At 38.1% G+C, this 13468-nt stretch overlaps 5 protein-coding genes across 6 annotated transcripts in view; 2 read left to right on the forward strand and 3 right to left on the reverse strand.

Annotated features, from left to right (window-relative positions):
- LOC104723780 (casein kinase 1-like protein 11) overlaps positions 1 to 3235 on the forward strand; it is a 4161-nt gene extending 926 nt beyond the window's left edge. The window contains exons 2-14 of one of the 2 annotated variants that reach the window (XM_010442187.2): positions 57 to 97; positions 310 to 379; positions 474 to 622; positions 726 to 821; positions 955 to 1025; positions 1320 to 1381; positions 1464 to 1527; positions 1620 to 1704; positions 1789 to 1915; positions 2004 to 2077; positions 2175 to 2238; positions 2476 to 2609; positions 2752 to 3235. In XM_010442187.2, the coding sequence (XP_010440489.1) occupies positions 57 to 97; positions 310 to 379; positions 474 to 622; positions 726 to 821; positions 955 to 1025; positions 1320 to 1381; positions 1464 to 1527; positions 1620 to 1704; positions 1789 to 1915; positions 2004 to 2077; positions 2175 to 2238; positions 2476 to 2609; positions 2752 to 3003 (1289 nt within the window). In that variant the 3' untranslated portion in view covers positions 3004 to 3235. Of the gene's footprint in view, positions 1 to 56; positions 98 to 309; positions 380 to 473; positions 623 to 725; positions 822 to 954; positions 1026 to 1319; positions 1382 to 1463; positions 1528 to 1619; positions 1705 to 1788; positions 1916 to 2003; positions 2078 to 2174; positions 2239 to 2472; positions 2610 to 2751 lie in introns of both variants that reach the window. The other variant, XM_010442186.2, reaches the window with a different exon arrangement.
- Positions 3422 to 6663, reverse strand: LOC104723782 (kinesin-like protein KIN-10A). Its single transcript, XM_010442188.2, has 6 exons — positions 6055 to 6663; positions 5797 to 5952; positions 5595 to 5702; positions 5379 to 5489; positions 3937 to 5277; positions 3422 to 3842 (listed from the first exon to the last, which is right to left on the reverse strand). The coding sequence occupies exons 1-6, from the start codon at positions 6661 to 6663 to the stop codon at positions 3555 to 3557; spliced, it is 2613 nt and encodes an 870-aa protein (XP_010440490.1). The 3' UTR covers positions 3422 to 3554.
- LOC104723783 (60S ribosomal protein L36a) lies at positions 7070 to 8522 on the forward strand. The gene is made up of 4 exons (XM_010442189.2): positions 7070 to 7171; positions 7763 to 7942; positions 8134 to 8208; positions 8292 to 8522. The coding sequence occupies exons 1-4, from the start codon at positions 7169 to 7171 to the stop codon at positions 8349 to 8351; spliced, it is 318 nt and encodes a 105-aa protein (XP_010440491.2). The 5' UTR covers positions 7070 to 7168; the 3' UTR covers positions 8352 to 8522.
- Positions 9624 to 10004, reverse strand: LOC104723784. Its single transcript, XM_010442190.2, has one exon. The coding sequence runs from the start codon at positions 9938 to 9940 to the stop codon at positions 9761 to 9763; it is 180 nt and encodes a 59-aa protein (XP_010440492.1). The 5' UTR covers positions 9941 to 10004; the 3' UTR covers positions 9624 to 9760.
- LOC109127308 (agamous-like MADS-box protein AGL49) lies at positions 12409 to 13163 on the reverse strand. The gene is made up of 2 exons (XM_019231901.1): positions 13014 to 13163; positions 12409 to 12897 (listed from the first exon to the last, which is right to left on the reverse strand). Exons 1-2 carry the CDS (start codon positions 13161 to 13163, stop codon positions 12409 to 12411), a joined length of 639 nt encoding a protein of 212 aa, XP_019087446.1.

A 13468-nucleotide genomic window follows, 5' to 3' on the forward strand; every position in this document is an offset into this window, starting at 1 on the left:
TTTTTTTTTTTTTTTTTTTTTTTTTTAATGTGTGTGTGTGAATTGTGATCATCTAGGGATCAATATCCAAACTGGAGAAGAAGTCGCTGTTAAGCTGGTAAATACTACGACTTTGTTTTCTTATTTTTTTTTCATTCAAATTTTGGAGATTTTTGAATACTGGATCCTACTGACTCTTGCAGTCTTTATATGTTTCTATGATTGTATCTGACAGTTTTTGTAAATACTTTTGAGTAAGACTAGTTTTGACTTCAAATCATACTTTACCTTACCGTTCATGTTTCTAAAAACGGTTCTCTTTGACACTAGGAACCTGTGAAGACGAGGCATCCTCAGTTGCAGTATGAATCGAAAATATATATGTTTCTTCAAGGAGAAAGTGAGTTGTGTTTCTTGGTTAGTTTGTGTAAAGTTTTTAGTTCCAACCCTCTATGACTCTGATGGCTTGACATGTTATCTTTATTTTCAAATAGCGGGTGTTCCCCATCTCAAATGGTTTGGAGTTGAGGGTGAATACAGTTGTATGGTTATCGACCTTCTTGGGCCTAGCTTGGAGGACTTGTTCAATTACTGCAAGCGAATATTTTCATTAAAATGTGTTCTAATGCTCGCAGATCAATTGGTAAGTGCTGAGTAATAATGGGTTTGCTCTTTATTTTATGATGTTAGGTTGGTCTTTGGGAACGCTGCTCATCTCTTCATTTGAATATGTTGTACCAATGCAGTTATGTAGAGTTGAGTACATGCATTCACGGGGTTTTCTTCACCGCGACATTAAACCAGACAACTTTTTGATGGGTCTTGGGCGAAAAGCAAACCAGGTAATCCTACTGTTTCAGCATGAGTTGGAGTATGTCTTGAAGGTTTCTTTTTAGAATAAATCTCTGTGTGATTCTTTGGATAGGACTAGTACGAAAGCCTTCTCTGTTTTACTGAATTAATTTTCATCCTCAGGTGTATATCATTGATTTTGGCCTTGCTAAAAAATACAAGGATCTTCAGACACAAAAGCATATACCATACAGGTGAGATCTGCAAATTCTTACCCTTCCTTTTCGGATATCAATGCTTACTGAATATTTTTGTCTAGGAACCTGTTGTAGATTTTTCTTAGATGATCTTCCGTGCCTATCCTATTACTGAAACACGAATTTTATGCTGCACGAGTGTTTTCTTATAGCACTCTCCCAGACCTTTGTGTTGGTGCGAGAATAGAAAATGTTCTCTATTCCTTACTGAGTTCAGGACCTGTGTTCGATATTTTCCTTTGTGCACTCTTCTTCCAGCTTGCTTTAGTAGAATTCCTTGTAATTTTGCAGGGAAAACAAGAATCTTACAGGAACTGCTCGGTATGCAAGTGTGAACACACACCTTGGGATTGGTAAGAGCTTCTTTCATCTCATACATCCGTGGATTTCTTGTCAGAAGCATTTAATAACTCTTGGCTTCACACTTGGTTACAGAGCAAAGTAGAAGAGATGATCTGGAATCACTTGGTTATGTGTTGATGTATTTTCTACGAGGAAGGTAGTGAAATTTCTTTGTTGCATACAGCTTATAACTTCTTAAAGAAAATGAAAATGAAAATCTTGAACTTGAGTTCATGTCTCCTGTCTCAGTCTTCCGTGGCAAGGTTTAAAAGCTGGTACGAAGAAGCAAAAGTATGACAAGATTAGTGAAAAGAAGATGCTTACTTCTGTAGAGGTACATCATTGTTAAGGTTTTATATGCAGATAATGTTTTAAGATGTCCAGTAGTTCTGACATAGCATGGTTTTATTTTTTGGAGACTCTTTGCAAGTCGTATCCATCAGAGTTCACCTCGTATTTCCATTACTGTCGATCATTGAGATTTGAGGACAAACCAGATTATTCATACCTGCGAAGACTTTTCAGGGACCTTTTCATTCGTGAAGGTTAAAACTTCTTACTGTGTTGGTTCTTTATTCCCGTAAGTATCATCCCTTGCTTTCTTGTACGTATTTGATGGAATGAAGTATGCAGGTTATCAGCTCGATTACGTGTTTGATTGGACAATCTCAAAATATCCTCAGCCTGGCTCTAGTTCGAGACCAAGGGTTAGTCTCATTTTTGATTTTACGTGTGAGAGCCACAATTAAGTTATCCAAAATCTTATCCTGCTATTGTTATCTATGTGTCTATCATTCATAACAGCCATCCCCAAGACCAGCATTGGACCCTCCAGGACCACCTGCAGAAAGAGCTGAAAAGCCTACAGGTACATTGATGTTCTCTGTCTCCAATATTGTAGGGACTAACTTAGTCCGGCTAATACCTTCAAAATATTTAAAATTGTCTTTTAGCTTGTATATTTTTGAGACTTGAGTGTTGACGATTTTGGGTGCTGAAAAACGTGTACTATTTCAACTGAACTTCAGATATTAATTTGTGTCCCACAAAATTTCTCAAATAGTGGAAGATCCCAAACAACTTAATTCCTTGTTCTGTGTAGTAGGACAGGACCTGGGAGGAAGATTTACAGGCGCACTTGAGGCATTCACCAGACGAAATGTTTCAAGCCAAGGCGCTCATGGTGACCGCTCTAGACACAGATCTTCTGATGATATACCTTCTTCTGCCAAAGAAGTGGTTAGTTTTTGCTGTTAATTCCCTCGCTGGCCATTCCTGTAGATCTATCATGAAAATTTCTCTACTTAATGTTAATTAAGTAGGAAATTTCTAAGGAATATGAGAAAGTTTGTCTGTTTTGATTTGTTGGCTTCACTTGCAGCACGAGTCTCGTAATGGAAGTACCTCAAAGAGAGGTGTGATATCAAGCAGCAGACCTGGCTCATCAGCGGAGCCAAGCGACAACCACTCAAGCCGACTATTTTCAAGTGGATCGCGCCATGCCACAACCCAACGGGTTCAACAGAGCTATGAATCCAAGCAAACATCTGCAGCTGCAAGGCCTGGGCATGAGGATGCCATTAGAAGCTTTGAGCTCCTCACCATTGGCGGCTCTGGGAAAAAGAGGAAATGAAAATAAGGAAGGAGAAGTTTGATGAGAGTGAAAAGACAACATTCCATGATGATGGCTCTGTCCTCTGAAAATAGGAAAGACATGTCCACGCGTTGTTTTAACCTTTGGAACAAGATGAGAGAAAGAAAGAGAGTTAATTACATTCTCCCAATCTCTCATTCTCTGTTTTTAAAAGAATCTGTTAATAAAGCATTAAAATGTAACTTCTTATGTGTACTTAACATTTTTCCTCCTCTGTTTTCTAAAACTTCGATATAGAATTAAAATGTGAAAGCCTATCTCGTCTTCTCCAACCTTGTGGCGTTCATAATAAATTTAAACTGTAATATACAAAACCAACGTAATTTACTAGTCATATTATGGTGAAATGAAGTTCTCAGACTTTGATGAAGATTCTGTTGACAAATCTTGGACAAAATAAGAAAATATATTTTGTCTGCATCTGCTGAAACATCCTAGAACATACATTTTGGTTACATAACTTTCTCAACACCGAGAAATAGGCAGAGGTCACATCATCTTTCAAAAGCACAGAAAATAAGAAATAGCGACTAATGTCTTCTAGTAGTGATGAACGGAGTGGAGCTGAGATGAGCTGCGAGATTGGGTGATGAAAATTCATCAACTTGGTGGCTGGGTGTCACTCTTGAGATGGGCGTAAATTGCATCTTGTTTTCTATGGGAGTTAGTGGAAGGGGGCTTGCCGGTGTAAGACTTTGAAGCTGTGAGCTCTTTCCCGGTCTCAAAGTAGCTAGGTAAGCATGTCCGTTGCAGAAAGGAAGGCTTGAAGCTTGCACTGTTGATTCTTTCTCCTTTGCCACTTGAGCTCCACATGGATCCTTCAAACATTGTAAAGAAACTGCATTTAGGATCAGAGCATAACAAACAGATAAATGTAAAGCTTTTTGTGCTTGTTAGTTACGGGTTTATTACCCCGAGCTTAAGGAAGGTAAAAGCTTGGTTATCAGATCCAAGGTAGATCTCAATAAGCTTCCTCAAGTCAGCTAGTGTTGCATCCTTTGTAACTCTGAGTGTTGTTATGAGCTTTCGAGGGTTATCAGCAGTTGTTTCCCATTTAACATAGATATCTATTTGACCGTCTTTCCTTTCATCGACTGAGATATTGTTTTCCTTTGCTTCTTCTAGTGTTAGTGCTTCAGCCTTATTCGTTGTAGAAAACAACTGACTGTCTTTCTTATCAAGTGGTGCATCATTATTGGCTTGATCCTCCTCATGTCCACCGTGTTGTGACAGCTCTCTCTGATTGCCACAAAGGGTGAAAATGTTTTGAATTCTCAACCTTCTTGACGAGGCTGATTCTTTGTCATCTGCACTGTTGAAGCAGTTCTCTTTACCCACACCTTCAGAGTTGAAACTAGGCATTGGTGTTGTTATTAAGCAGATGCTTTTATCCTCAACTATCACTTTTTCTTCCTCTTCTTCAACCTCTTCTTCTTCAAAGACAGTGCTCAAGCATACCCGGTCAGGGAACATCTGCGTTACCATATTCTCTGCAGGTTTTGGTTGCAAAATGTTAGCGAAATTGCTGCTAATTGTGTTGCTGGATTGGTGTGAAACCCCCCAGAGTTGCTTGACTGGTTCTGGTTCACCCATGTCAAGGTCCATTGACTTCACCATACCAGGATCATCATCAGAGTAAAGACTCCTGAGTCTTTTGGCAAACCCGCTAGTTTCATCAACACTTCCTCCATCCCTTGAGCGCCGGAACTCAACCTCAATTTCCTCTAAACGTCTCCTCATCATCTCCAGTTCCTCTTGTTGCTGCACAATCCTTTCCTCCATTCTCCTTCTCTCCATCTCAACAAATTCCTCAGCCATTCTTCTGCATTCCTCGAGTTTCTTCTCTAGTTCCGATTTCACAAGTTGGGTTCTTTCGTTTACTTTTTCATTTATCTCCTCTTCATTGGTAGCAATTGCTTCCTTTCGTGTTAATAGGGATCGTAAAGCAGCAATTTCCTCTTCCTTCTTCTTCAGCTGCTTTTGTGCATCATTCCTTTCTTTTTCTTGTTGCTTCTTCTCAGACTGGAGTTTCAGAATAAACTCATCCATTGCAGCTATTCTTGATCCCAAAATAACAGCAGAAGCAGACTCATCACCCCCATTCTTGTCTTTGTTTGGAGTATGAGACCCACGAACTATGCACTTTGCTTTTGCTCCATACTCAAGAGTACAGAGAGTCTTGTGCATTTCCTTTGGATCAGGGCTAGCACACAGAATCATAAGAATCTTTGACTTGTCATCTTCAAAGGAGTCCTGCATCCAGAAAAAATAGATTAACACTAAATATATCTCCAAGTTAACTAAGCAGCCACAGACATCTTCCTGAGGAGTAAACAATAGAACACAATTTTCACCTGGAGGAGCATGGTAAGCTTGCTGTCTCTAAAGGGTACGTGAGAGTCTCCATTTGCTATAGACTCCACAACACGCTTCAGAGCAATATTTCCCTGATTGATCTTAGCTGTCTGTTGTAGAGAGAGAGATAAGTCAGTTGATATTCATAACTAAACTACTTTGGTAGAATCAAATGGATTGAGAGAGGCTAGGCTATAAAAAATGCAAAACATTACTTGCATCTTTGCTTCAAATCCGGTCTGCCCAGCTTGGTCTATATTCTCTGAACCAGCCATGTCAACAAGCATCAGTCTTCCCCCAACAGTTGGCACATCAAGTACGATCTACAGACGGAAACAATAACACTTGTAAGCTTCAGAAACAGGCATAAGTTGTATAGATATATATGATGATCCAATCAAGAAGAATCGTTCGTACAATGCAGTGACTCCTGGAACTTCGTTCATTGCAAAGAGTACTTTTTACAATCCTCCGTTTCTCCACTTTCACAATTTCTTTAGAAATCTTTCCAGCCTCTGTCCCTGAAATAAAGGTCGCATTTTTTGCCTTTTTCCCCATTACTTCAAGCCTAACCTGTAGACACACAACAAATTACAAAAACCTTTCAATATTGACCCAATTCCAAGTCAGAAACTACGAACTCCAGAGAATGGTAATGAAAAAAAAGAAACTTACTTTGGTGCTTCCTCCCTTAGGCCAACCAATACCTAAATTGTTACTACTGTTAGTGGAAAGAAGATCATAAATCTCTTCATTATAAACCTCCAAGACAGTGACTTGAACAAAAGTAACACCATCTTGATCAGAATCACCCAAAATATCCCTCAACGAACGATACACGATCCCAGGCTGCTTCGCACAACCAAACATCGTATGACTCTTCCCCGCACCAGTTGGTCCATACATCATGATCGTGCATTTATTCCCAACCTTGACACCTTTGATCCTCTCTTCAATAAACTTCTTGTAAAAGTCTTCAATACCTTCTTCCTCCGAGAAAGAAACACCATCTAGTGTGAAATCTCTGTACCCAACATCAGCTCTGACTCTTAGCGTTTGGTTATCTGGGTTAACCTGCAAGATCGAAGCTGATCTCTCTTTCCGATCTGGGTAATCACGGATCCGTCCGATTACTTCGACTGGATGCTCCGGTGGAGTTGGGTCTTTGGATCCATCTGGGTTTGTGGGTTTTGAGTGGAAATTGAGGCGTTGCTTGGTTTGTGGAGTTCTGATTACAGTGTATGGGGTTTGATTCGATCTTGAAGATGACGGCGTCGGTGCCATTGTTGAAGAAATTTTCAAGATTTAGATAGATTGAAATTGAAAAAATTGGGGATTTTGAGATTCAGAGAGCGTTAGAGTAGAGAGAGAGAGAGAGAGAGAGAGAGAGTGAAATTGAAAAGGGGATTTAGGGTTTTGTGATTCACGAGGTTTGAATTTTGAACAAAGAAAGAAAGAATCAAATATAACCGTTGTGTGTATGTATAATATCTAAACGGCTAGCTTTGGTCTCACGGGGCCAGTGTGATTTGATTGATGTAAAAGTAATAATATTTTCGGCAAAGTAAAATATAGTATTTATTCTCTTTCTGAAAAAGGTAAGTAAGATTTTGATATGGGCCTGATTGTTTATTACGTGAGTGGGCTTTCTTAATTTATGAAGGCCCAAAGTTTGTAGGATTAGGGTTTTCACTCAAAGTCTCTCTTATAAACTCCGCTCCTTTGAGATAATTTGTGGTTTTGGAGCAGTGGGGAAGACGACGGCACCGAGCTTCACCGAAGAGCGAAAATGGTGACTCTCTTCTCTCTCTCTTTCTTTAGATTTCTCTTAGGTTAGGCTGAGACTTAGTATTTCCGTAGAGTTTTTATTTGGTTGCTGATTTATGTAGATTTAGAACAATCGAAAATACTTGTTTTTAGATCTGTTTTGTGTTTGTTTTTGCATCCGAAATCGAGTATTATCGGAGTCTATAATGCTCAGTTTTAGAATCGGTTGTGTTGTTGCCTTTCTTTGTTGTACTTTGAGGATTTGATTCACTTCGTCTCTGTGAAGAGCAGAGCATCAGAAATGATGTAACGTCGTGCATTTGTTATGCAATTCAGTTCTGTTTTTTAGGGGAATTTGGAAATTTGTATGTTCATTTGAAGGGTTTGTAATTTGGATTCACAAACTGTTTACTGACGAGTTGAGTAGTCAGTTCGTATTGTAGCAATCAGTTCTGAATGATTTAGGAGAATGAGGAATTTTTATTAATGCATTGTAGTGTTCAAACTTAAGGGCGTATGTGAATTCTGTTTTATGATGGTAATCAATTCTGTATGTTGTTTAAACCATTTCTTGTGGTAGTTTAACTCAAAAAGGGTTTGGTTTTTTGTGTCTTAGGTGAACATTCCTAAAACTAAGAACACCTACTGCAAGAACAAGGAATGCAAGAAGCATACCTTGCACAAGGTGACCCAGTATAAGAAGGGTAAAGACAGTCTCGCTGCCCAGGGAAAGCGTCGTTATGACCGCAAGCAATCTGGGTATGGAGGTCAGACCAAGCCCGTCTTCCACAAGAAGGTAACACTAAAGAGACAACAATGCTCTGATTCACATTTGATTTGCCTTATTTTGATCCCTAATTGCAGTCTGAGAGCCAATGTAGGAGTTGAGATTTTACTCTGTGAAATATGTTTCAGTTAATCATGTGAAATTCTTGTAGGAATGATCTGTTACTTTGCCTGCTAATCATTTGTTTTTCTTTGGAACAGGCTAAGACAACCAAGAAGATTGTCCTGAGGCTTCAGTGCCAAAGTTGCAAGCATTTCTCCCAACGCCCTATTAAGGTAATGTCCGAGACATTCTTTATCTTTGTTAAACGCTTACTGTCTCATCAGCTCTATTTCTTACATCTGTGTGGGTTTTGCAGAGGTGCAAGCACTTTGAGATCGGTGGAGACAAGAAGGGAAAGGGAACATCTCTCTTTTAAGTTGTTTCATCTATCTTCTTTTCTCTTTTGTTTGGTACCTGTCTTGCTTCTTTTCGATACTTAGATACACTTTGAAACTACCAGAAATGGTTGTGGTGTTTAATTTTTTAGGACAGTATCGTATGAATTTCTTTTATCTTTTAATTTTATGAACCAATCTTTCTTCACTTTGTTTTCAGTTGAATTCTTTAGAACGTATAACAAAAATGTCTAAGCTTTAAAAAGTTATTGCACTCTAAGACTGCTAATCAAATGACCTTAAATAATTGTTGTGTGGTAATAACATTTTGATCCTATATTAGAGCTAGGCATTAGGTGAGATAAGCAGAGATCGAGTTCAAGATATACGATATAAGCACCGGCTGTATGTTTTGAAATTTACTAATCAGAGAGATAAAAAATTTGGTAATCAGCGTACACCATTAAAAAGTTAAATTTTCAGCACATTAACTTCCTCATGTGCAGATGTGTTAAAAGTGTATTTACTACATAACAAACTTGTCCTTTTTATTTTGTGTGTTAAATGGTGTTCTAATATATTTCTTCTGTACCTATGTTAAATCATTTTTTCTGGACACCCAAAATTCAAGTAGTTCTGTTCTCTGTGTGTACATATTTCTCGCTGACAGAATTTGCAACGCTAATATCTGCAAGAAGTGGTAACAATTCTACTCGATAGTAAAATACACTACCGAATGTAACTCAAAGTTTTAATATTGTATGAAAGAAGAAGAGAGTGAAATATATATGAATTCAATAAATCTACTTGCATTTCATAAGTGATCTATGATCTATTAGGTAATATACATAAACTGAATGTTAATAATACCTTACAAGTTAAATACTAATAATGATCGTCAGTGAGAATATATATATATAGGTGACACTACATTGTTTTCAAACCTTAGTAAGGGGTGAAAAATAGTATGATAAACAGAGACAAAGAGAGTAAGGAAAACTGGTTTTTAGTTTACTAATAACTAATCCTTGGCATTTGAGCCAAAAACATCATTGGCATTTTTGGCATTGTTGCTTTCATTTCAGGGTCTGAAGAATCTCCACAGAAACTTATTAAATAAAAGCAGAAATACGCCATTGAGAACGTCAGTAAATGCAGCCATAAACAGAAAACTCTCACTTGGTGGTGACATGCTTAACCAAAGCTTAAAACCTGATAAGGCCACACTCAATGGCAAAAACAGTAGAATAGTAACTATTTTGATGTTTATTATACCGAATCCGAACGTAGTACGGATAAATACTACGGAGTAGTATACATATAATTCATAGATCATAGATAGAATACACTATTTTTTCTACAAATGTATAATCAACAACATAGATAAATGCAGTCTACATACTGCATAAAAAGTACATGATTATCATAAGAGAGGGATCGATCGAAACTTTCACTTAGAAGCAAAATGGAGATAGAGAAACACAAACAGCAGTACGACCGGGAACACCAAGAGGAGTGGAGGAGATGGAGGAGCCACAGGCCCCATCATCAACGGAGCGAACAATAAGATGAGTGCAACGACAACAACTGCCAGAACCGAACCCATCCCGAATCCAAACTCATTCGCCATTTTCTTCTTTTTTTTTTTTTTTTTCGAAATGATAAGTCAATTCTGTTTTTGTCTCAAACTGGAGAAGCTATATAAACATAATCGGACATCAAATCTACGGTTGTGTTCGTTTCCCCAAGAATTAGAGACAACGTTTCGTATAAAAAAAATGCATGAATGAAAAACACAACACAAAACCTTTCACGTTTTAATAACCAACTATAACCTCTCCAATACGGTGCGTTTCGTTGTGTTTTGTGGTATTGCCACCTTTAACGCAGCGTTTCGCATCGCATCGACGTGTAGTAACAGAACTCATTCCAAAAACATCTTCACATGTTTCAAAAGGCCATGATTCTGTTGAGTCCAACAAGGCAGTAAATTAAATGTTGAAGAAAAGCCCTCAGCTCCTGTTGAGGAGAATGCAATAGCTCTAGAGTTCTTGGCCTCACTTGACAAGGAAAATGTCACATCTTTGAGTGACCAGAAAATCTCTGGAAGTGCAGGAAATGGATAGAGAGGAACCGTTAAAGGAATAAGATGCTTCAAAATGCGACGACACGAACTTCACCGAAGAGCGAAGATGGTGACTCTCTTCTCTCTTTCTTTCTTTAGATTTCTCCTATAGTTTGTCTTTGGTCGCTGATGTATGTAGGTTTAGATCTGTTTTGTGTTTGTTTCTGGTTTTGCATCTGAAATCGAGTATTATTAGAGTCTATAATGCTCAGTCTTTGAATCGGTTGTGTTGTTGCCTTTCTTTGTTGTACTTTGAGGATTTGATCCACTTCGTCTCTGTGAAGATGTTAAGGTCCCAATCAGAGTTTATAAGAACACAAGACTTTAACTATTTTTCTTCATATTTTCCCTTTTGATTTACATCGACGTATATATAGAAAAACACAATACGAGATTTGTATCTATCTAGTTCCTAGATACAAGGTGATGATAACCATAAAAACAAAACGATAAAGACCTAAACCAATAGCTAGGATTAAGGAGTCTCGTACGTATGGGCCGTTCACGACACATGAACCCATCAGAAGAGCAGAGCATCAGAAATGATGTAACGTCGTGCATTTGTTATGCAATTCAGTTCTGATTTTTAGGGGAATTTGGTAATATGTATGTTCATTTGAAGGGTTTGTAATTTTAGGAATCACAAACTGTTTATTGACTAGTTCAGTAGCCAGATCGTATTGTAGCAATCAGTTCTGAATGATTTAGGAGAAAGGAAGCTTTATTAATACATTGAAGTGTTTAAACTTAAGGGCGTATGTGGGTTCTGTTTTATGATGGTAATCAGTTCTGTATGTTGTTCAAACCATTTCTTGTGGTAGTTTAACTCGAAAGGGTTTGGTTTTTAGTGTCTTAGGTGAACATTCCTAAAACTAAGAACACCTACTGCAAAAACAAGGAATGCAAGAAGCATACCTTGCACAAGGTGACGCAGTATAAGAAGGGTAAAGACAGTCTTGCTGCCCAGGGAAAGCGTCGTTATGACCGCAAGCAATCTGGTTATGGAGGTCAGACCAAGCCCGTCTTCCACAAGAAGGTAACACAAAAGCAACAATGATACTCTGATTCAGATTTGATTCGCCTTATTTTGATCTGTAATTACAGTCTGAGAACCAATATAGGAGTTGAGATTTGCCTGTGTGAAATATGCTCAGTTCTATAACCATGTGAAATTCTTATAGGAATGATCTTTTACTTCGCCTGTGCTAATCATTTGTATTTCTTTGCAACAAGCTAAGACAACCAAGAAGATTGTCCTGAGGCTTCAGTGCTAAAGCTGCAAACATTTCTCCCAACGCCCTATTAAGGTAATGTGTGAGACATTCATTATCGTTGTTAAACACTCCTTTGGTATCGGTTCTGAGCCATTTGTGTGTTTCTATTTCTTTGCAGAGGTGCAAGCACTTTAAGATCGGTGGAGACAAGAAGGGAAAAGGGAAAGATATCACACTCAAAGATAGCTAATAATCAAAAGACCATAAATACATCCTGTGGCGTAATAATATTTTGATCCTATATTTGGTAGATAAAATTCTGCAACACAAAAGTCAAGTAGTTCTGTTCTGTGTAAATATTTCTCGCTGACAGAATTTGCAACACTAATATCTGCAGTAAGTGGCAACAATTCTACTCGATTGTAACATACACATCTGAATATAACTCAAAGTTTCAATATTGTAGGAAAGAAAAAGAGAGTAAAATATATATATGAATCCAATATACATAAACTGAATGTTATTAATACCTTGTGATAAGGTGGAAGAAGCAATTGCAGAAGAGATGACATAGTGATTGAGAGATTTCATTCATTATCAATTCATAATAAAACAAGGGGAAAGAAGTACAAAACTTGACAAACATGGATTTGCGTTGGAGAAAAACATACAAGTTAAGATAATCATCGACACTGAGAATATATATATAGGTGGTGAAGTACATTGTTGTCAAACCCTAGTTGATCGTGTTGTCATAATCTAGAAGACGGATCCTAAGTTATCTGCTATGACCGGTGTTTGGTAAGTGCTCGACATAAAAGAATCAGTGGGAAGTGGATCGTAGCCAGGAAATAGTGAAGAAAACTCCAAATCCATCGGACAAAGATCCCAAACACCATCGACCCCAAAATTATCTGTGGGCGGCACCGGAAAATAATCGCCGAACGTAAAAGGATCCAACAGAGAAGAATCAGAAACACCGACATCCGTGAAAGCAGCATAAGATCCCAAACTGGAATCAGTTTCGTGGTAGCCAGGGAACTCGTCAAACCCTAATCGATCTTCCGGCATCATAGCCACGTTACAATTTTCTGAAACCCTAATATGATCATGATCTTCTTCCGTCTCCTTCGGCTTAGGTTTCTTCGAGTCGCCTCTTCTTAACATACTTGTCTTTAGTTGCTTGATTTCAACTAGGTGAGAGCTAAGCTTATCGATATGTCTCCTCAAATCCTCACCCGACAAACCCTTGATATCAGAGACGAAGTCGTAAAGATCGCAAGCGTGATTCTTTCTCTTCTGATCGCTTAACGCATTGAACTTTCTGTTAGGGCTTGTGGGTTATCTTGAGGCTCGGGCCAGACTTGGAGATCGTTGTTGGGGCCGTAACAGATGAATCCGACAGAGTTGCCGCATAGAACAGAGAGCTCTGTCGCTTTCTTCTTAAAGCCTGGAAACTTCTTTTTGAAAAACTTCTTCTTCGAATCATCAAACTTGTTACGAGGAGGAGCCATCGTATTCAGATTTGAGAGAGAGGAAAAAAAAGTAATCTTTCGATGTATGAGAACTTTATATATATTCTTTTTGTTTCGAACCAATATATGGAATGTCGAAACTTCTCTCTAGGTTTTGTATTTTACTTATGTTACATATAAACTAGAGGAATCTCCGGGCTACGCCCGATATAATTCTAACATTTCTTATTTCTAGAATTCTTTTATTTTCATTATTTTTCTTTTTGAATCACGTGAGAGTATAATAACAATTTGACAAAAATAACCTACAGTATGTGGTACTATGTTTTGTGTATAATTTTTCT

The sequence above is a fragment of the Camelina sativa genome, chromosome 11 (genome assembly GCF_000633955.1).
Source record: "Camelina sativa cultivar DH55 chromosome 11, Cs, whole genome shotgun sequence".
In the NCBI taxonomy this organism is placed as follows: Eukaryota; Viridiplantae; Streptophyta; class Magnoliopsida; order Brassicales; family Brassicaceae; genus Camelina; species Camelina sativa.